Source organism: Lampetra planeri, chromosome 57 (assembly GCF_965212315.1).
Source record: "Lampetra planeri chromosome 57, kcLamPlan1.2.h2, whole genome shotgun sequence".
In the NCBI taxonomy this organism is placed as follows: domain Eukaryota; kingdom Metazoa; phylum Chordata; class Hyperoartia; order Petromyzontiformes; family Petromyzontidae; genus Lampetra; species Lampetra planeri.
Window position 1 is genome coordinate 2,544,167 of NC_136163.1, and position 22,367 is coordinate 2,566,533.

The following is a 22,367-nucleotide window of genomic DNA, read 5'->3' on the forward strand; positions in this document are numbered from 1 at the left end:
GTACATCTCCCCCACGGCTATTCGTTATACTTCTCTTCATTGACCCCCCCCCCCCCCCCCGTTTATCTGTTGTGGAGCGACACGTGTGATTGTGTCCTCCGCCGCTGCCGCCGCTGCCATCTGGTGGCCACATTTGCAAACTACATTTATTGCGCGAGGGATGACAATGGGCCCAATTCAGATTTTTACAAAAAATGTATGTTACGTACCAATTAAAAAAAAAAAAGTTTTTCCTCCAATTAATGTGACAACGACGACAACGGGCCCAATTCAGATTGAAAGGCCGATGCACGTTTGAAGTAAATTTATAAACCCCAAGAGAAAGCGTTACTGATTTTGAGCGCCTGAGGATTACAGCCTCGGCAGGGCCAATTCATCATCTCCATTATCGCCGCCACCACCACCACCACCACCAGGGGAGATTGGTGGAATGGGTGCCCTGATTTGTGCTGGGGCCATACTTCATGGTAGTCGAGTCCAAAAGGTGGCGGCTGCTGCTCCTGATTGCTGCTTCTGTCAGGTAGAAGCTCGATGATTGGCGACAGGATGGAACCAAAGTCGAAAATTGTGGGGAACTTCCATTGCCCAACCACGGTGAGATAAAAGCGCAAACTCCAAATGTACAGGCGTCAGAATCGAACCCACGACCTCCTGTATACTAGGCGAGGTAGTTAACATCTCGCCAACGTGGCGAGACCACCTGAACGTCGACAGGTCTCCTCCAGACCTCCAGGAGATGAGGTGACCCACCAGAACTCCTGGAGGTTGCGCTCCTACAACTTCTGCAGCCGAGGGTGTCACTGGACCTCCTCAAGACAAGGTCGCGGAAGAACACCCAAGATCTCCCCGGTTTAATCGGCCGTAGTGGAACGTTGCCAACGTCGCGGCGGCCGCGGCGAATTTAAAGGATCGCGACGTCGTCCCACGCTCCTGCCGATGCTGCTGCCGCCGCCCTCGCGAGTGTGAGAGGAGCGTCGGAGAGACAAACAAACGAAGAGCAAAACGACCAGGGCCGCGACGATGGGTGAACATCGTGGAGGCGGCCGATGGGGGATGGGGATGGTGGCCGCGTTGGTGACGGTGGCTGGGAAATGAAGAGGGGGCGGGGGGAGGCATGCGGAGAGACAGAGACGGAGAGAGGGGTGGGAGAGCGGCGGCGGCGGCGTCGTCGCACATACCAAGTGCAAGACCGAGAGAGTCGGGAAGGCCTGCGCAGGGGGGAGGGGTCAAGGATGCTCCCAGCCAGGAGAGAGAAACAGACCCCGACGGTCAAGGCGCTCGGTTAGGTGGAGGAGACACAACGACAACGCGACGGTGGCAACAACAACGCGACGACAACAACGCAACGACAACACAACGACAACAACGACAAGAACAACAATCTTCTTGGTTCTTTCGGTAAAGTCACGTAGAAGAAAAATAATAAAAATAAAACATAATAAAATAATTCTCACGACGTTTCGGCCACAACGCAAGCAGCCGTCCTCAGGTGACGGCTGCTTGCGTTGTGGCCGAAACGTCGTGAGAATTGTATTTTATTACGTTTTATTTTTATTATTTTATTATTTCCCTTCTACGTGACTTTACCGAAAGAACCAAGAAGATGAATCCCTGCAGTCACGAAAGCTTCAAATCGAAACAACGACAATGCGACAGTAACACGACGGCCAATCCACGCTCGCGCCGATGGACTACAATACCCCACCCCCCCTCCCCCCACCCCGCCCCCCCCCCCCCGATTCCACCAGCACAACCGAGCCAACGCGGGGCCGGTACGGGTGGTTTTTCCACTGCTTGCTTGCCGAGCCAAGCCAGAAGCAAGCGGCGCAAGGCTGATGGACTCACAAGAAGGCCCCAGGAGCTATGCCACCTTCAAATCGAGGCTCGAAAACTCGTTTTCTTTAGAACTGCCTCATGTTTGTGTGAACATTGCCGCTGGTGTTAGCCACTCGGCTCTAAATTGAAAACTCATTTTCTTTAGAACTGCCTCATGCGTTTAGTTTGTTGTCCCTCCCGCGCACCGCCGCTTAGCGCGGTTGGCAACGTGCGGCGCGAAACAGAGGTCGCAAACGGGTTTTGATTCCTTACCCGTACCCGGCAGCACCAGGGTCGCAAACGGGTACCCGTACCCGGCCGTACCCGTACCCTACCCGTACCCGGCCGGGTACGGGTAGGGTACGGGTATCGGGTACCTGATTGCGACCTCTGGGATGAAGCCATGTTGCAGGCGCGGGTGGGTTGATTCTAGGAACTTGAATTGTGAGAAGAGACAAGACGTTGGGAAATGAGTGACACACGGTTACTCACCAGTGACTCACGGCCTACCCGTACCATTACCCGGCCGCACCAGGGTCGCAAACGGGTACCCGTACCCGTACCCGGCCGGGTACGGGTAGCCGGGTATCGGGTAGGGTGCGGGTATCGGGTACCCGGTTGCGACCTCTGGCGCGAAAGAAGTTCAACGTACACGTACGTACAAAGGGGACGGCTGAATCTGGCCCGGGGGGCCAAGCAAGGGCCAGGGGTTTCGAGGGCCGATGACGCCGTGAGGAGGCAACATCACCCGAGCAGTGGGGTGGGGTGGGGAGGGGGGGAAAGAGAAGCAGCTTGGGGCCCGTCCTGAAACGCGGCGGCCCCTGGCTTGGTACGGCCCCGGCACGGCTCAGATGTGCCAGTGGAAAAGAAGCAAGAGCTTTGCCAGTACAAACTGCGTCCAAGTTTGGACGGCGATTCACTTTCCTTTCCCGTTCCGAGGGCTACGGGGTGGCTAGGAGATGTTACCTACCTCACCTGGTGTACAGGAGGTCGTGGGTTCGATCCCGACCCTGACGATGCCTGCTGCTGTATATTTGGAGTTTGTGTGTCTCTCTCTCATCATCATCATCATCATCACGGTGGCTAGGAGATGTTAACTACCTCACCTGGTATACAGGAGGTCGCCGACACGCACCGACAGGCATAGTGAAGTATGATCACACAATCCTGACGACTGACAAGGCGTGGGTGGGAAGCCTCCAATCCAGCAGCGGGATGACGACAGGGCTGTAGAATAATTGCTGTCATTATTATTATTATCCATTGTCAAGGAGGCGTGAATGCTACCCTCATTGTTATATAATTTATTATTCTTGCGATTGTTTACCAAACGAAAGCTTTAACGAGTCTCATGACACTTGGTCAAGAGGGTGGTGCGACTTTACATCGGGATGTTGAGCTATGAATGTCACGAGAATTTGGCCCTCCGTGTGTGTGGAGGAGGAGCAGGAGGAGGGGGAGAAAACCCAGCCATGGGGAGAGACACACGCAGCTTCTAAGTATACAGCAGGCGTCAGGGTCGAACCCACGACCTCCTGTATATCAGGCGAGGTAGTTAACATCTCCTAGCCACCGTGATGATGATGAGAGAGAGAGAGAGAGACACGCAAACTCCAAATATACAGCAGCAGGCGTCAGGGTCGGGATCGAACCCACGACCTCCTGTATATCAGGCGAGGTAGTTAACATCTCCTAGCCACCGCGGAGCACAGAGTGGAGTGCCATTTACGTTCCTGACCGCCGCCACTGGACACCTGTGTATAAAGAGCACCACAGCTAATCGGATTTCTCCAGGACAAATAAAGATTCTGACTCCGACACGGAGAGGGGGGGGGGGAGACTCGGCGCTGCCATCACCTGGACGAGCCTCTCAAACCCCAAGCCTACGAGCAACACCTGGGTCTCGATGTAAAACTTTCCTGACTGCAGGGATTCATCTTCTTGGTTCTTTCGGTAAAGTCATCACGTAGAATGGAAATAATAAAATAATAAAAATAAAACATAATAAAATACAATTCTCACGACGTTTCGGCCACAATGCAAGCAGCCGTCCTTAGGTGAAGAACAGGTCTGTCGGACGCTGTCTTTCTGACAGACCTGTTCTTCACCTGAGGACGGCTGCTTGCGTTGTGGCCGAAACGTCGTGAGAATTATTTTATTATGTTTTATTTTTATTATTTTATTATTTCCCTTCTACGTGACTTTACCGAAAGAACCAAGAAGAAGCACCTGGGTCATCGCAGGCAGTCCTCCCACATCCTGTCTCCCACCGAAGGCAGGAAACCCCCTGCAAGCCATGCCCACCAGGGTGACGACGTGGCCGGCGGTGCCGGAGACGCGCCACGCAACACCACCACCTCCCGTCCAGCGGCACACGTGGGGTGAGACTTCCCCCATCCCCATCCCCGCCCCCCCGTCGCTCCCAAACTATTTCCACGTTTTCCGACGAGGCACGCGACCCGAGCGAGATTGCTGAATGGGGAGAGTGGCGGAGAGAGAGAGAGACGGGGCAAGGGATCTACCTGCAACACGCGCGTCTCCTCCTCATGCCTTTGCTGCTGCTGCTGGTGAAAGTCTCCCGTCTGCTGCTGCTGCCACGGCAGAGGCTTTTCCTGCGTTCGCGCGAGAGACGGCCGGGCCCCAATGGCGTTAACACCCCGGGCGAAGAAAAGAATAATAAGTATAACCCATAAAAACAGTTTTTCACTATAAATCCTTTATATGCGTGGCGGCTAGAGTCCTCTCGTCCTCTGGCTTGAGATGGCTGCCACCTATGGCTCAGATGATTGCATTGCACCATTGAGCAATTGGTAATTACATATAATATTTTTGTCCTAAAAAATGTAAAATTTTGGAATTTTTTTTTTCACGAACATTAATTGTCACGCACAACGAGTCTGTGTGCAAAATGTCAGCTCGATTGGATCACGGGAAGTGGGTTAAAAAACGACCGAAACATTTGCACGGTCCTAAGCAAGCAAGCAAGCGAACTTAATATAAAGGATTTAAAAACAAAAACGCTCGTTCGTAACGTTGGCGAGCGATCAAGCGCTGCCACGCAAACCTCCTCGCTCATACGACGACGGGCGTCTCCTCTCGCTCTCATTACACTACACAACACAATTCTTGTCCCGGGGTAGTAAGTGTTATGTTTTAATTGCTTATGCCTAAAAAGAATAGAAAATATAGTGCTAGGTTTTTACCCTTTCAACTGGTACAAAAACTGACACCTTTATACAAGGCATCATGTTTGCAATAAGCACAACACAAGCAGTCAAAATGCAAACAAAAAGAAACAACTCTGATGATGATAATGATATGCACTGTCCTTGAAGTTGATTGGTCCACACCCGAGACAGCTTTACTTATAGAAAATTACTATTATTCCCCACAAACTTTGCTTTTTTGACCAGGACTTTACGCGAAGGAATGACACAAATGAACACCGCGTTTTCTCATTGAAAATAGGTACATTTCTAAACGTAACTGTCCTGATCACAAAAGCAAAGTTTGTGGGTTATAATAGCCATTTCTGTACTTTTGAGGCATAAGTAATCAAGAATTGACACTTACTACCCAGGAAGAAAAACATTTTTTGTTACACAGTGAATTATTTAAGAGGCGCCATGGTAGCTAGGAGATGTTAACTCCCTCGCCTGGTATGCAGGTCAGGGGATATTTTCCGACCCCGATGCCTGCTGTATATTTGGAGTTTGCCTGTATCTCTCTCTCCCCGTGGTCGAGTGGATTTTCTCCGGGTCCTCCGGTTTTTCCCTCCCCATTTAGAATCGACATCATGGGTTTAGAGTGTTTGGCTGCGATACATTTTCATGCGACGATAAGCCCACTTGGTTGTGAGCTGCATAGCTTAATGGGGCCAAAATGAAAATAGTCAACTTCAAGGACAGTGCGTACATTATCAGAGTTAGGTTTTTTGTTTGCATTATGACTGCAGGTATTGTGGTCTATGCAAACATGACTCCTTGTAAAAAAAGGTGTCAGTTTTGTTGCCAGATAGAAGGGTAAAAAAATAAATAATCATATTTTTTACTGGCAAATAAGATTCCAATGGTGTAAATGTTTATCCCTGAGCTCTCATACTCTGATGGTGCATTGTCTTTGAGTTGTGTGCCTTTTGGCGTCATCTGGTCAAACCCATGTGAGACTAGGCTCTAAGGAAAGCTGTCTCGGGTGTGGACCAATCAACTTCAAGAACAGTGCATACATTATCAGAGTTATGTTTTTTTTTGCATTACGACTGCAGGTATTGTGGTCAATGCAAACATGACTCCTTGTAAAACAAGGTGTCAGTTTTGTTGCCAGATAGAAGGGTAAAAAAACAATTCTAAAAATAGTTCATTCGCTTAAATAGCATCACAGTTTCCGTGCGCGGGTCCGTAAAGACGCTGGTGTCTCCACGTCCGTGCGCGCGCGTGCGACGTTCACCTGCACCGACTGCTTCTGCCCTGCGGCCTGCACCCCGATCCTAGCGCCTCCACCTCCTCCCCCGTCGTCGTCCCTCTCTTCGTAGTCCTCGTCGTCGTCGTCGTCGTCGTCGCCGCCCCGCCGGCGCAGCGACACCTCCTGCACGCGCCGCTGAAACTCGCGCTCCAGCAGCAGCTTGCGCAGCCGGTCGCTCTCCTCGGGCAGCAGCTGGTGCTGCGGCCGCGACTGCAGCGCCGCTATCTCCCGCTCCAGCATCTCCAGCTGCTGCTGCTGCCGCTGCTTCTCCTGGCGCTCGCGGGCGTCGCGCGCCCACGGCGACGGAGACAGCTGCGGGGAGCCGCTGGCGCTCTCCTCCTCGCCGGGGCCCGCGGGGGGGGGCACCAGGAAGTGCAGGTCGTGGCGCTCGATGGTGCGCGGCTGCGACTGGGGGCGCAGCTCCCTGGAGGAGGGGGAGGAGGACGGGGGGGGGGGGGGGGGGAGTCGCCAATTGATTGAGCGTGGCGCCGGGCAGCAACGTTGATAGAACCAGCGGCGTGGAGCACTGGCGCCATTGGCAGTTGCACTAACAGCATGGACAGCGGCACTAGCAGCAGCGTTGATCGAACCGGCAGGATGGGGGGGGGCAGCATCGAGCGTGGCGCTAGGGGCATCGTTCCGTGCAAAAAACATCGAGGTGAGGTATCACCTGATGATCGTGTCTCCCTGCGGCGGCACCACCGGCCTTTCGTGCGGTCTCACCACCGCCCCCGCGCCACCACCACCACCACCACCACCACCGCCGCCACCGCCGGGACCAGCGGCCCCCGCCGCTTTCCTGCGCCGCTGTCGCTCGCGCTCCTCCTCCAGCCGCGCCTTCTCCGCCTCGTACCAGCGCAGCTGCTCCTCGCGCTTGCGCTCCGCCTCGGGCCCCGCGTCGCCGCCGTAGCCGGGCGACGGCAGCGACGGCGACGAAAGCGACGACAGCGACGAGGACGTGCCCCCGCCCCCGCCCCCTCCGCCGCTCATCCCGCCCATCCCGTGCAGGGCAGACGCCGGCGGTGGTGGCGGCGGCGGCGGCGGGAGGTCCCGCGACTCGGGCCCGTACCCCGGCGGGTACCGCGTCGGCGGCGGTGGCGGCGGGAGGCCTCCTCCTTGCTGGCCGCCGCCGCCGCCGCCGCCGCCGACGACGGGCGTCTTCCAGCGGCCCGGCCCCGTCTTGGCGGAGGCGGCGCCGCCCACGGCGATGCCGTACTGCGGCGCGCGAGCCGACGGCGCCGACTGCTCGTGGCTGGAGGAGGCGGAGAGGAGCGAGGAGGGCGGCTGCTGGCGCTGCGCTTGCTGCTGCTGCTGCCCGTGGTGGTGGTGATGCGGCGGCGGCGGCGGCCCCGCCGCACGGTAGGGGCGGTCTCGCCGCAGCTCCTCCTCGGAGTGCGCCGCTCTCTGCGCGACGGAGGGCGGGAGGAGGAGAGGTTACGGTGGACGCGTGTGGTGGTTGGGGTGGTGGTGATGATGATGGTGGTTGTGGTGATGATGGTGGTCGTTGTTGTGGTGATGATGGTGGTGGTGGTTGTTGGAGGTGCTGCTGCTGAATGCCACAAAATACCCAGCACCTGCCTGGGTATTGTGCTACCAAACACTCCACACCCCCTCTGCTCCTCCATTGGTGATGGAGCAGTTGCTGTGTGGAAGCTACCTGGTCTGTCGCTCCGCACGAAGCTTTGGGTGTTCTTGGCCACAGCCATGCCCTCCCTACTCTATGCTTGTGAAACGTGGACCCCCTCTAATGGAATATGGCATGCCTACGAACCACCCTGGGTTTAACCAGGCTGGATTGTGTGAGGAGCTCACAAATCCTTGACCTGCACACATTCCCATCGGTGAGCTCCTCCGGCAGGCAAGGCTGCGTTGGCTGGGTCATGTAGCCTGCATGCCCAAGCAGTTTCTGTCTGGCTGGGGAGCTAAACGGGTACAACATGGATTGAGCGAACTTGCCGGAGACTGGTACCAGCGGTGTCAAGATCGGCCTCAGTGGAGGAGGCTCGTGAAGGACGCTACTGGGCAGTTGGAGGCAGTCGCCCTCCAGCAACAACGGAGGGCGGAGGAGCGACGCCGGCCGGCTAAAATGTACCAAGTTGGCACAGTAGTGGGTACCAGCTGGTGTGCATCTACCGGTCATCTCAGTCAGTCGACCCATGGCACCTGGGTCTGTCCCGAGACCTCCTGTCAGCGAGCCTTCGACACTTCACGTGGCCTCAAAGTGCACCTGGCCTGGCACAGGTGCCGTGGTGACGTCACTGTCACTTAGTGGCAAATGGCGGGTGTTGGTATTGGTGGTGGTTGTGGTAATGATGGCAGGTGGCATTAGCGGTACTTCTGGTGGTTGTGGTGCTGGTGGTGCCCGCTCACGGCCAACACCAGTGACAATTATCTGAAAGAGTCCTGGGCCTCTCCAAGATCGACTCAGTCTCAAATGAGTACCCGGTGTGGTGTGTAGTAAACATCGCCACTGGGGAGACAAAGGCAGCCAGGAGTGGTGGCTGGCCACCCACCCCCTCGTGGGCCCTTCATAGGTGCCACTCGCTAACAGCACTTGCCCCAACAGACTGAGATCAGCGATCTCAGCCTAACAAGCTCCGTGCCAACCTAGCCTGGCACACGAGCTGCGGTTACGTCACCGTGGCGGTGTTGGTATGCTGTTGTTGTTGTTGCTGTTGTTTTTCGATTTAAAGCTTTCGTGACTGCAGGGATTCATCTTCTTGGTTTTTTTCGGTAAAGTCACGTAGAAGGGAAGTAATAAAATAATACATTTTTTTTTAATTTTATTTTTATTATTTTATTACTTCCCTTCTACGTGACTTTACCGAAAAAACCAAGAAGTTGCTGTTGTTGTTGCTGCTGCTGTATTTATGCTTGCTGAACTTCTTTCGCACCGTACATAGCCAACTGTGGTAATCGAAAGTGCGCGGGGGAAGGACAACACAACTAAACACAAAAAGCAGTTCTAAAGAAATTCGTTTTAAATTTAGAGCCGAGTGGCTAACACCAGTGGCAATGATTACACACCCCGCACCAGGTACTCATTTGAGGCCTAGTTGACCTAGAGCAGGCCCAGGACTGGTTCAGATAATTGTCACTGCTGCTACTGCTGCTGCTGCTGTTGCTGCTGCTGCTACTGCTGCGGCTGCTGCTGCTGCTGCGGCTGCTGCTGCTGCTGCTCCTGCGGCTGCTGCTGCTGCTGCTACTGCTGCTGTTGCTGCTGCTGCTACTGCTGCTGCTACTGCTGTTGCTGCTGCTGCTACTGCTGTTGCTGCTGCTGCTACTGCTGCTACTGCTGCTGCTGCGTCTCACCTGCATGCTGGAGGCCGCCCAGGCGGGGGAGCTGTCCGCGGGCGGGGGTGGCAGCGTGCTGTACTCGCGTGCGTAGGTGGCTGTGGGCACCGGGTAGGCCTCGAGCGACGGCGGAGAGGGACTCTCCTGCACGGCGCACACGCACGACACGCAACGACACGCATGACACACACGCAAGGCACACACGCAAGGCACACACGCACGACACGCATGACACGCATGACACACACGACACGCATGACACACACGCAAGGCACACACGCACGGCATACACGGCACACACGCACGACACACGACACGCAAGCACGGCACACACGGCACACACGCACGACACGCACGGCACACACACGACACGCAAGCACGGCACACAGACAACGGCACACGCAACGGCACGCATGGCAGGTAGGCGCGAGGTCAATTCTCGACACGGTTTATTGTAACCAGGTGAGAACTCGTGGGCCCGGGGTAGGGGTGTCAGAGTGAGTGCATGAGTGGGTGGATGGGTGGGGGAATGGGTGAGTGGGTCATTTTATCAAGTGGACGAGCGGATAGGTAGGTGAGTGGGTCAGTGGATGGGTGGGTAGGTGGGTGAGTGGGTCAGTGGATGGGTGGGTAGGTGGGCGAGTGGGTCAGTGGATGGGTGGGTAGGTGGGCGAGTGGGTCAGTGGATGGGTGGGTAGGTGGGTGAGTGGGTCAGTGGATGGGTGGGTAGGTGGGCGAGTGGGTCAGTGGATGGGTGGGTAGGTGGGCGAGTGGGTCAGTGGATGGGTGGGTAGGTGGGTGAGTGGGTCAGTGGATGGGTGGGTAGGTGGGTGAGTGGGTCAGTGGATGGGTGGGTAGGTGGGTGAGTGGGTCAGTGGATGGGTGGGTAGGTGGGTGAGTGGGTCAGTGGATGGGTGGGTAGGTGGGTGAGTGGGTCAGTGGATGGGTGGGTAGGTGGGTGAGTGGGTCAGTGGATGGGTGGGTAGGTGGGTGAGTGGGTCAGTGGATGGGTGGGTAGGTGGGTGAGCAAAGTTAGTGGGGACGAGTGAGTGAGTGAGTGACATCAAGGGTGAGATGATGAGGACTTTGTGGTAAAAAAATGCGAGCGGGTACTGGGCGACGGGGTGATGGGCGACGGGGTGATGGGCGACGTGGTGATGGGCGACGTGGTGATGGGTGACGATGTGACGGGTGACGTGGTGACGGGTGACGTGGTGCTGGGTGACGTGTTGATGGGTGACGTGGTGACGGGTGACGTGGTGCTGGGTGACGTGTTGATGGGTGACGTGGTGATGGGTGACGTGTTGATGGGTGACGTGTTGATGGGTGACGTGGTGATGGGTGACGTGTTGATGGGTGACGATGTGATGGGTGACGATGTGATGGGTGACGTGTTGATGGGTGACGTGGTGCTGGGTGACGTGGTGATGGGTGACGATGTGATGGGTGACGTGGTGATGGGTGACGTGGTGATGGGTGACATGGTGATGGGTGACGATGTGATGGGTGACGTGTTGATGGGTGACGTGGTGCTGGGTGACGGGGTGCTGGGTGACGTGTTGATGGGTGACGATGTGATGTGTGACGTGTTGATGGGTGACGATGTGATGTATGACGATGTGATGTGTGACGTGTTGATGTGTGACGATGTGATGGGTGACGTGTTGATGGGTGACGTGTTGATGGGTGACGTGGTGCTGGGTGACGTGGTGATGGGTGACGTGGTGATGGGTGACGTGGTGATGGGTGACGTGGTGATGGGTGACGTGGTGCTGGGTGACGTGGTGATGGGTGACGTGTTGATGGGTGACGTGGTGATGGGTGACGTGGTGATGGGTGACGTGGTGATGGGTGACGTGGTGATGGGCGACGGGGTGCTGGGTGACGTGTTGATGGGTGACGATGTGATGTGTGACGTGTTGATGGGTGACGATGTGATGTGTGACGATGTGATGTATGACGATGTGATGTGTGATGATGTGATGTGTGACGTCTTGATGTGTGATGATGTGATGGGTGACGAGGTGTTCACCTCTGCCTTGAGGTTGCCGGTCGACACCGACTGGACCCTTGAGGCCGGAGCGCCCGGGTACACGGGGCGGAGACCGACGCTGTCGGGGGAGTCTGCGGGGGGCGACACAAACGACCCTTCGCCAGTGACGACACTAAACTACAGATTTTTTTTTATTTCAGAAGTGACCCGGCTATCACAAAGGATAGCTCATCCAAGTGGCTCATCAAACGTAGAGCGGTCGCCAAGCGCTCCAAACGCGCTGCGATGTCGATTCTAAATGTGGAGAAAAAATCCACGCCACCACCGTGGCAAGATCTCACCGCCGCAGACAGACGGGCAAACACGAGACCGCGTGGTCTCTGACCGCGACGACGTGGACGCGTGATCTCCCCGTGCACCGCAGCGCGACCACGCTCACTCACGCTCACTCACGCTCACTCACGCTCACTCACGCTCACTCGCGCTCACTCACGCTCACTCGCGCTCACTCACTCACTCGCGCTCACTCACTCACTCGCGCTCACTCACTCACTCGCGCTCACTCACTCACTCGCGCTCACTCACTCACTCGCGCTCACTCACTCACTCGCACTCACTCACGCTCACTCACGCTCACTCACGCTCGCGCACTCACGCTCACGCTCGCGCACTCACGCTCACTCACGCTCACTCACGCTCACTCACGCTCACTCACGCTCACTCACGCGCACTCACGCTCACTCACGCTCACTCACGCTCACTCACGCTCACTCACGCGCGACGTTGGGGGTAGAGCGGTGGTCTGCGCGGTTCTTCACGAGCCGGTCGTCGCCGTGAGTGACTGGGCCGCCCTGCTGCTGCTGCTGCTGCTGCTGCTGGTGGTGGTGGGCGTCGGTGTGGGTCTCCGCCGGCTCTTCCGGGCTGTCGGGACGCGCCGCGCCGCGATACAACTCCAGCCCCTCGCTCTTGGGCCTCGCCTTGCCACCGGTGCGACGGTCGGTTCCTGCGACGCACGCACACACACGCACACACATGCACGCACGCACGCACGCACACACGTACGCACACACACACACGCACGCACACACGTACACGCACACACGTACGCGCACACACACAAAGATCCCCCGTATAGTCTTTAACAGACTGTTGAGGCAAGCGCTGTTAGCGAGTAGCACACAAACAAACAAAGATCCACCGTATAGCCTGAAAAGACTTTAGGGGCGAGTGCTGTTAGCGAGCACCTATGAAGGCCGGCACGGCACACGAAGGGCTGGCCAGCACCACGCCCGGCCTCCTTTGTCTCCCTGGTAGCGATGTTTTGCACACCGCACCAGGTACTCATTTGAGGCCGAGTCAACCTAGGGGAGGCCCAGGACCGGTTCAAATAACCGTCACCGGTGTTGGCCGTGAGCGGGAATCAAACTCGGGACGTCCATGTACGTCATCAATTTTTTTAATGTGTATGTACTGCGGGCGTAAACGGCCTCGCGGATATGACGTCACGGGGGGAGGGGTTAGGTCACGTGAGAGAGAGAGAGGGGTAAGGTCTTAAGGGAGAGAACCGGAAGAGACGGGGGAAGAGTTTGGGGATAGAGACAGAGTGAGGCCGCGCAGGGCGGAGAGTGGAGAGTGGCGAGATCGCCACACGGTGAGACTCGGCACCGTCGGCCAGCAGTGACCGAGCACGGAAGAACGGGGAGCAGCGGTGGAGCTGCAGTGAGAGCAGCCGGAGGACTGCACAAGGGAACCTGCAGCGGAGCTGCATCCGAGTGGAGAAAGGCTACGGGAGCGACGGCAGTTGTCGAGCTGCCAAGCGGGGAGGCTCTGAGCGAGGGGCCGTGTGGGACTAGTGTAAAGAACCCAATAAAGGACAACGGAGACAGACACAGTGAAAGAGTCCTTTATTACATATACATATATAAACATTATCCGTAACGAGGATCCCACAAGGCCATGCGGGAGGGCATGTGGCACAGTTGGGCGGTCGTGTCGCTGCGGCTCACTGCAGCTGAGTACAATGTCTTTAAAACCAGCGGCGCTACGCCCCTCGAAATAAATTGAACCGCTTGGGCGTTCCGAGATTCGGGATATTTGTCCTCTGTGTGCGCTCTGTGTGTGTGTGTGTGCTCTCTGTGTGTGTGTGTGTGCTCTCTGTGTGTGTGTGTGTGCTCTCTGTGTGTGTGTGTGTGTGCTCTCTGTGTGTGTGCTCTCTGTGTGTGTGTGCTCTCTGTGTGTGTGTGTGTGCTCTCTGTGTGTGTGTGTGTGCTCTCTGTGTGTGTGTGTGTGTGCTCTCTGTGTGTGTGCTCTCTGTGTGTGTGTGCTCTCTGTGTGTGTGTGCTCTCTGTGTGTGTGTGCTCTCTGTGTGTGTGCGCTCTGTGTGTGTGCGCTCTCTGTGTGTGTGCTCTCTGTGTGTGTGTGTGTGCTCTGTGTGTGTGTGCTCTGTGTGTGTGTGCTCTGTGTGTGTGTGCTCTGTGTGTGTGTGCTCTCTGTGTGTGTGTGCTCTGTGTGTGTGTGCTCTCTGTGTGTGTGTGCTCTGTGTGTGTGTGCTCTGTGTGTGTGTGTGCTCTCTGTGTGTGTGTGCTCTCTGTGTGTGTGTGCGCTCTCTGTGTGTGTGTGCTCTCTGTGTGTGTGTGCTCTGTGTGTGTGTGTGCTCTCTGTGTGTGTGTGCTCTCTGTGTGTGTGTGCTCTCTGTGTGTGTGTGCGCTCTCTGTGTGTGTGTGCTCTCTGTGTGTGTGTGCTCTGTGTGTGTGTGCTCTCTGTGTGTGTGTGCTCTCTGTGTGTGCGCTCTCTGTGTGTGTGTGCTCTGTGTGTGTGTGCTCTCTCTGTGTGTGTGCTCTCTGTGTGTGTGTGCTCTCTGTGTGTGTGTGCTCTCTGTGTGTGTGTGCGCTCTGTGTGTGTGTGTGTGTGCTCTCTGTGTGTGTGTGCTCTCTGTGTGTGTGTGTGTGCTCTCTGTGTGTGTGTGTGTGTGTGCTCTCTGTGTGTGTGTGCTCTCTGTGTGTGTGTGTGTGCTCTCTGTGTGTGTGTGTGCTCTCTGTGTGTGTGCGCTCTGTGTGTGTGTGTGTGCTCTCTGTGTGTGTGTGTGTGCTCTCTGTGTGTGTGTGTGTGCTCTCTGTGTGTGTGTGTGTGTGTGCTCTCTGTGTGTGTGTGTGCTCTCTGTGTGTGTGTGCTCTCTGTGTGTGTGTGCGCTCTGTGTGTGTGTGTGTGTGCTCTCTGTGTGTGTGTGCTCTCTGTGTGTGTGTGCTCTCTGTGTGTGTGTGCTCTCTCTGTGTGTGTGCTCTCTGTGTGTGTGTGTGTGCTCTCTGTGTGTGTGTGTGTGCTCTCTGTGTGTGTGTGCTCTCTGTGTGTGTGTGCTCTCTGTGTGTGTGTGCTCTCTCTGTGTGTGTGCTCTCTGTGTGTGTGTGTGTGTGCTCTCTGTGTGTGTGTGCTCTCTGTGTGTGTGTGCTCTCTGTGTGTGTGTGCTCTCTGTGTGTGTGTGTGCTCTGTGTGTGTGTGCTCTCTGTGTGTGTGTGCTCTCTGTGTGTGTGTGTGCTCTCTGTGTGTGTGTGCTCTCTGTGTGTGTGTGCTCTCTGTGTGTGTGTGCTCTGTGTGTGTGTGTGTGTGCTCTCTGTGTGTGTGTGCTCTCTGTGTGTGTGTGTGCTCTGTGTGTGTGTGCTCTCTGTGTGTGTGTGCTCTCTGTGTGTGTGTGTGCTCTCTGTGTGTGTGTGCTCTCTGTGTGTGTGTGCTCTCTGTGTGTGTGTGCTCTGTGTGTGTGTGTGTGTGCTCTCTGTATGTGTGTGCTCTCTGTGTGTGCTCTGTGTGTGTGTGTGTGTGCTCTCTGTGTGTGTGTGCTCTCTGTGTGTGTGTGCTCTGTGTGTGTGTGCTCTCTGTGTGTGTGTGTGCTCTCTGTGTGTGTGTGCTCTCTGTGTGTGTGTGCTCTGTGTGTGTGTGCTCTCTGTGTGTGTGTGCTCTGTGTGTGTGTGCTCTCTGTGTGTGTGTGCTCTGTGTGTGTGTGTGTGCTCTCTGTGTGTGTGTGTGCTCTCTGTGTGTGTGTGTGCTCTCTGTGTGTGTGCTCTCTGTGTGTGTGTGCTCTCTGTGTGTGTGTGTGCTCTGTGTGTGTGTGTGTGCTCTCTGTGTGTGTGTGTGCTCTCTGTGTGTGTGTGTGCTCTCTGTGTGTGTGTGTGCTCTCTGTGTGTGTGTGCTCTCTGTGTGTGTGTGTGCTCTCTGTGTGTGTGTGCTCTCTGTGTGTGTGTGTGCTCTGTCTGTGTGTGTGTGCTCTGTGTGTGTGTGTGCTCTCTGTGTGTGTGTGCTCTCTGTGTGCTCTCTGTGTGTGTGTGCTCTCTGTGTGTGTGTGCTCTCTGTGTGTGTGTGCTCTCTGTGTGTGTGTGTGCTCTGTGTGTGTGTGTGCTCTCTGTGTGTGTGTGCTCTCTGTGTGCTCTCTGTGTGTGTGTGCTCTCTGTGTGTGTGTGCTCTCTGTGTGTGTGTGCTCTCTGTGTGTGTGTGCTCTCTGTGTGTGTGTGTGCTCTGTGTGTGTGTGTGTGCTCTCTGTGTGTGTGTGCTCTGTGTGTGTGCGCTCTCTGTGTGTGTGTGTGCTCTCTCTGTGTGTGTGCTCTGTGTGTGTGTGTGTGCTCTCTGTGTGTGCTCTCTGTGTGTGTGCGCTCTCTGTGTGTGTGTGTGCTCTGTGTGTGTGTGTGCTCTCTGTGTGTGTGTGCTCTCTGTGTGTGTGCTCTGTGTGTGTGTGTGCTCTGTGTGTGTGTGTGCTCTCTGTGTGTGTGTGCTCTCTGTGTGCTCTCTGTGTGTGTGTGCTCTCTGTGTGTGTGTGTGCTCTCTGTGTGTGTGTGTGTGCTCTCTGTGTGTGCTCTCTGTGTGTGTGTGCTCTCTGTGTGTGTGTGTGTGCTCTCTGTGTGTGTGTGTGTGCTCTCTGTGTGTGTGTGTGCTCTCTCTGTGTGTGTGCTCTCTGTGTGTGTGTGCTCTCTGTGTGTGTGTGCTCTCTGTGTGTGTGTGCTCTCTGTGTGTGTGTGCTCTGTGTGTGTGTGCGCTCTGCGTGTGTGTGCTCTCTGTGTGTGTGTGCTCTCTGTGTGTGTGTGCGCTCTGCGTGTGTGTGCTCTCTGTGTGTGTGTGCTCTCTGTGTGTGTGTGCTCTCTGTGTGTGTGTGCTCTGTGTGTGTGTGTGCTCTCTGTGTGTGTGTGCTCTCTGTGTGTGTGTGCTCTCTGTGTGTGTGTGCTCTGTGTGTGTGTGTGCTCTGTATGTGTGTGCTCTCTGTGTGTGTGTGTGCTCCCTGTGTGTGCTCTCTGTGTGTGTGTGCTCTGTGTGTGTGTGTGTGCTCTCTGTGTGTGTGTGTGCTCTGTGTGTGTGTGTGCTTTCTGTGTGTGTGTGTGCTCTGTATGTGTGTGCTCTCTGTGTGTGTGTGTGCTCCCTGTGTGTGCTCTCTGTGTGTGTGTGCTCTGTGTGTGTGTGTGTGCTCTCTGTGTGTGTGTGTGCTCTCTCTGTGTGTGTGCTCTCTGTGTGTGTGTGTGTGCTCTCTGTGTGTGTGTGTGCTCTCTCTGTGTGTGTGCTCTCTGTGTGTGTGTGTGTGCTCTCTGTGTGTGTGTGTGCTCTCTCTGTGTGTGTGCTCTCTGTGTGTGTGTGCTCTGTATGTGTGTGCTCTCTGTGTGTGCTCTCTGTGTGTGTGCTCTGTGTGTGTGCTCTCTGTGTGTGTGCTCTCTGTGTGTGTGTGCTCTCTGTGTGTGTGTGCTCTCTGTGTGTGTGTGTGTGCTCTCTGTGTGTGTGCTCTCTGTGCGTGTGTGCTCTCTGTGTGTGTGTGTGCTCTCTGTGTGTGTGCTCTCTGTGTGTGTGTGCTCTCTGGGTGTGTGTGTGCTCTCTGTGTGTGTGTGTGTGCTCTCTGTGTGTGTGTGCTCTCTGTGTGTGTGTGTGCTCTCTGTGTGTGTGCTCTCTGTGTGTGTGCTCTCTGTGCGTGTGTGCTCTCTGTGTGTGTGTGTGCTCTCTGTGTGTGTGCTCTCTGTGTGTGTGCTCTCTGTGCGTGTGTGCTCTCTGTGTGTGTGTGTGCTCTCTGTGTGTGTGCTCTCTGTGTGTGTGTGCTCTCTGGGTGTGTGTGTGCTCTCTGTGTGTGTGTGTGTGCTCTCTGTGTGTGTGCTCTCTGTGTGTGTGCTCTCTGTGCGTGTGTGCTCTCTGTGTGTGTGTGTGCTCTCTGTGTGTGTGCTCTCTGTGTGTGTGTGCTCTCTGGGTGTGTGTGTGCTCTCTGTGTGTGTGTGTGTGCTCTCTGTGTGTGTGTGCTCTCTGTGTGTGTGTGTGCTCTCTGTGTGTGTGTGTGTGCTCTCTGTGTGTGTGCTCTCTGTGTGTGTGTGCTCTCTGTGTGTGTGTGTGCTCTCTGTGTGTGTGTGTGTGCTCTCTGTGTGTATGTGTGTGCTCTCTGTGTGTGTGCTCTCTGTGTGTGTGTGCTCTCTGGGTGTGTGTGTGCTCTCTGTGTGTGTGTGTGTGCTCTCTGTGTGTGTGTGCTCTCTGTGTGTGTGTGTGCTCTCTGTGTGTGTGTGTGTGCTCTCTGTGTGTGTGTGTGTGCTCTCTGTGTGTGTGTGTGCTCCCTGTGTGTGTGCTCTCTCTGTGTGTGTGTGTGCTCCCTGTGTGTGTGCTCTCTCTGTGTGTGTGTGTGTGCTCCCTGTGTGTGTGCTCTGTGTGTGTGTGCTCCCTGTGTGTGCTCTCTGTGTGTGTGTGCTCTTTGTGTGTGTGTGTGTGCTCCCTGTGTGTGCTCTCTGTGTGTGTGTGTGCTCTCTCTGTGTGTGTGTGCTCCCTGTGTGTGTGCTCTGTGTGTGTGTGTGTGCTCTCTGTGTGTGCTCCCTGTGTGCGCGCCAACCTCTGTGCTGTGTGGTGGGCGAGGGCTCGTTGAGCAGGGTGGCCAGGCCGTGGTAGATGGCTCCCTGCTTGGCGATCTCCAGCGTCACCACCGAGCCCGTGCGGGTCATCAGCTCGGCCGCCCTGCGCGCAACGCGTTGACGTTACCGTCACATCGTCGTCGTCAAATCGTCGTCGTCGTCATCATGGTCGTCGTCGTCATCATCGTCGTGGTCGTCATCATCGTCGTGGTCATCATCGTCGTCGTCATCGTCGTCATCATCGTCGTGGTCATCATCGTCATCAACTCGTCATCAACAGAAATAATCACGAGCATCGCAATCATCATTGCAACATTATCAACATGGTCATCAGCTCGTCATGAATATCGTCATCATCATCATCGTCGTCATTGTTGTCATCACCAAAATAATCACGAGCATCACGATCATCATTGCCACGTTATTAACACAATCATCATCACGTTGTCATGAAGATCGTCGTCATCATCATCGTCGTCGTCAGCGTCCCATACGAACTGTGACCACGTTACGCCCAGTTTTAATTGGCGTCATGTCGACACAAGACGGCGAATCCATTCGGAAGTCTCGCAGAGCAGTGCAGCCCATCTCGTTAGAGTGTCTGAGCGAGTGTGTGTGAGTGAGCGAGTGTGTGTGAGGGTGAGCGAGTGTGAGCGAGTGTGAGCGAGTGTGTGTGTGAGCGAGTGTATGTGTGAGCGAGTGTGTGTGTGCACGAGTGAGTGTGAATGTGTGTGTGATTGTGACCGAGTGTGTGTGTGGACGAGTGAGTGTGAGTGTGTGCGAGTGTGTGCGAGTGAGAGCGAGTGTGTGTGCACGAGTGAGTGTGTGCGAGTGTGAGCGAGTATGAGTAAGTGTGAGGGTGAGCGAGTGAGTGCGAGTGTGTGAGTGTGAACGAGTGTGAGTGTGAGCGAGTGAGTGTGAGCGAGTGAGTGTGAGCGAGTGAGAGTGTGCACGAGTGAGAGTGAGACTGCACCTCTCTTGAGAAAGGCCCACGAGGCTGTTCCCATCGATGTGTGCACGAGTGAGTGTGTGTGTGAGCGAGTGAGTGTGTGTGCACGAGTGAGTGTGTGTGTGTGAGCGAGTGGGTGTGAGTGTGTGAGTGAGTAAGTGTGTGAGAGCGAGTGCGAGTGTGTGTGTGTGTGTGAGCGAGTGAGTGTGTGAGCGAGTGAGTGTGAGTGAGAGTGTGTGTGTGTATGAGCGAGTGAGTGTGAGCGAGTGAGTGTGAGTGAGTGTGTGTGTGAGCGAGTGAGTGTGTGTGAGCGAGTGAGTGTGAGTGAGTGAGTGAGTGAAGTGTGCGAGTGTGTGTGTGTGAGCGAGTGAGTGTGTGAGCGAGTGAGTGTGAGAGCGAGTGAGTGTGAGTGAGAGTGTGTGTGTGTATGAGCGAGTGAGTGTGAGTGAGAGTGTGTGTGTGTGTGAGCGAGTGAGTGTGAGTGAGTGAGTGAGTAAGTGTGTGAGAGCGAGTGCGAGTGTGTGTGTGTGAGCGAGTGTGTGAGCGAGTGAGTGTGAGAGCGAGTGAGTGTGAGTGAGAGTGTGTGTGTGTATGAGCGAGTGAGTGTGAGTGTGAGCGAGTGAGTGTGAGTGTGAGCGAGTGAGTGTGTGAGCGAGTGAGTGTGAGTGTGTGAGCGAGTGAGTGTGAGTGAGAGTGTGTGTGTGTGTGAGCGAGTGAGTGTGTGAGCGAGTGAGTGTGAGTGAGAGTGTGTGTGTGTATGAGCGAGTGAGTGTGAGTGTGAGCGAGTGAGTGTGAGTGAGAGTGTGTGTGTGTGTGTGAGCGAGTGAGTGTGTGAGCGAGTGAGTGTGAGTGAGAGTGTGTGTGTGTATGAGCGAGTGAGTGTGAGTGAGTGAGTGAGTAAGTGTGTGAGAGCGAGTGCGAGTGTGTGTGCGTGAGCGAGTGAGTGTGTGAGCGAGTGAGTGTGTGAGCGAGTGAGTGTGAGAGCGAGTGAGTGTGAGTGAGAGTGTGTGTGTGTATGAGCGAGTGAGTGTGAGTGTGAGCGAGTGAGTGTGTGAGCGAGTGAGTGTGTGAGCGAGTGAGTGTGAGTGTGTGAGCGAGTGAGTGTGAGTGTGTGTGTGTGTGAGCGAGTGAGTGTGTGAGCGAGTGAGTGTGAGTGAGAGTGTGTGTGTGTATGAGCGAGTGAGTGTGAGTGTGAGCGAGTGAGTGTGAGTGTGTGTGTGAGCGAGTGAGTGTGAGTGAGAGTGTGTGTGTATGAGCGAGTGAGTGTGAGTGTGAGCGAGTGAGTGTGAGTGAGTGTGAGTGTGAGCGAGTGAGTGTGAGTGAGAGTGTGTGTGTGTATGAGCGAGTGAGTGTGAGTGTGAGCGAGTGAGTGTGAGTGAGAGTGTGTGTGTGTGTGAGCGAGTGAGTGTGTGAGCGAGTGAGTGTGAGTGAAAGTGTGTGTGTGTATGAGCGAGTGAGTGTGAGTGTGAGCGAGTGAGTGTGAGTGAGAGTGTGTGTGTGTGAGCGAGTGAGTGTGTGAGCGAGTGAGTGTGAGTGAGAGTGTGTGTGTGTGTGAGCGAGTGAGTGTGTGAGCGAGTGAGTGTGAGTGAGAGTGTGTGTGTGTATGAGCGAGTGAGTGTGAGTGTGAGCGAGTGAGTGTGAGTGAGAGTGTGTGTGTGTGTGTGAGTGAGTGTGTGAGCGAGTGAGTGTGAGTGAGAGTGTGTGTGTGTGAGCGAGTGAGTGTGTGAGCGAGTGAGTGTGTGAGCGAGTGAGTGTGTGAGCGAGTGAGTGTGAGTGAGAGTGTGTGTGTGTGAGCGAGTGAGTGTGTGAGCGAGTGAGTGTGTGAGCGAGTGAGTGTGTGAGCGAGTGAGTGTGTGAGCGAGTGAGTGTATGAGCGAGTGAGTGTGAGCGTGAGCGAGTGAGTGTGAGTGAGTGTGAGCGAGTGAGTGTGAGTGAGAGTGTGTGTGTGTACGAGCGAGTGAGTGTGAGTGTGAGCGAGTGAGTGTGTGTGTGAGCGAGTGAGTGTGAGTGTGAGCGAGTGAATGTGAGTGAGAGTGTGTGTGTGTGTGAGCGAGTGAGTGTGAGTGTGAGCGAGTGAGTGTGAGTGTGAGCGAGTGAGTGTGTGAGCGAGTGAGTGTGTGAGCGAGTGAGTGTGAGTGAGAGTGTGTGTGTGTGAGCGAGTGAGTGTGTGAGCGAGTGAGTGTGTGAGCGAGTGAGTGTGAGTGAGAGTGTGTGTGTGTGAGCGAGTGAGTGTGTGAGCGAGTGAGTGTGTGAGCGAGTGAGTGTGAGTGAGAGTGTGTGTGTGTGAGCGAGTGAGTGTGTGAGCGAGTGAGTGTGTGAGCGAGTGAGTGAGAGTGTGTGTGTGTGAGCGAGTGAGTGTGTGAGCGAGTGAGTGTGTGAGCGAGTGAGTGTGAGTGAGAGTGTGTGTGTGTGAGCGAGTGAGTGTGTGAGCGAGTGAGTGTGTGAGCGAGTGAGTGTGAGTGAGAGTGTGTGTGTGTGAGCGAGTGAGTGTGTGAGCGAGTGAGTGTGTGAGCGAGTGAGTGTGAGTGAGAGTGTGTGTGTGTGAGCGAGTGAGTGTGTGAGCGAGTGAGTGTGTGAGCGAGTGAGTGTGAGTGAGAGTGTGTGTGTGTGAGCGAGTGAGTGTGTGAGCGAGTGAGTGTGTGAGCGAGTGAGTGTGAGTGAGAGTGTGTGTGTGTGAGCGAGTGAGTGTGTGAGCGAGTGAGTGTGTGAGCGAGTGAGTGTGAGTGAGAGTGTGTGTGTGTGAGCGAGTGAGTGTGTGAGCGAGTGAGTGTGTGAGCGAGTGAGTGTGAGTGAGAGTGTGTGTGTGTGAGCGAGTGAGTGTGTGAGCGAGTGAGTGTGTGAGCGAGTGAGTGTGAGTGTGAGTGTGTGAGTGAGTGAGTGTGTGAGCGAGTGAGTGTGAGTGTGTGTGTGAGCGAGTGAGTGTGAGTGAGAGTGTGTGTGTGTGTGAGCGAGTGAGTGTGAGTGAGTGTGAGCGAGTGAGTGTGAGCGAGTGAGTGTGTGTGTGTGTGAG

The 22,367-nt window shown here is 55.3% G+C and overlaps 2 protein-coding genes across 2 annotated transcripts in view; both read right to left on the minus strand.

Annotated features, from left to right (window-relative positions):
- Positions 1–22,367, minus strand: part of LOC144735742 (afadin-like) — a 209,275-nt gene that overhangs the window by 25,334 nt on the left and 161,574 nt on the right. Inside the window, 7 exon segments of the mRNA XM_078618239.1 lie at positions 4,338–4,427; positions 6,262–6,700; positions 6,947–7,680; positions 9,589–9,714; positions 11,603–11,694; positions 12,339–12,566; positions 18,390–18,511. Coding sequence (XP_078474365.1) covers positions 4,338–4,427; positions 6,262–6,700; positions 6,947–7,680; positions 9,589–9,714; positions 11,603–11,694; positions 12,339–12,566; positions 18,390–18,511 — 1,831 coding nt within the window.
- On the minus strand, positions 9,912–11,572 carry LOC144735891 (uncharacterized; the record flags this gene model as incomplete). The annotated part of the gene is made up of 1 exon (XM_078618461.1): positions 9,912–11,572. A coding segment is annotated over one exon (939 nt), but the record flags the coding sequence as incomplete, so codon positions are not given.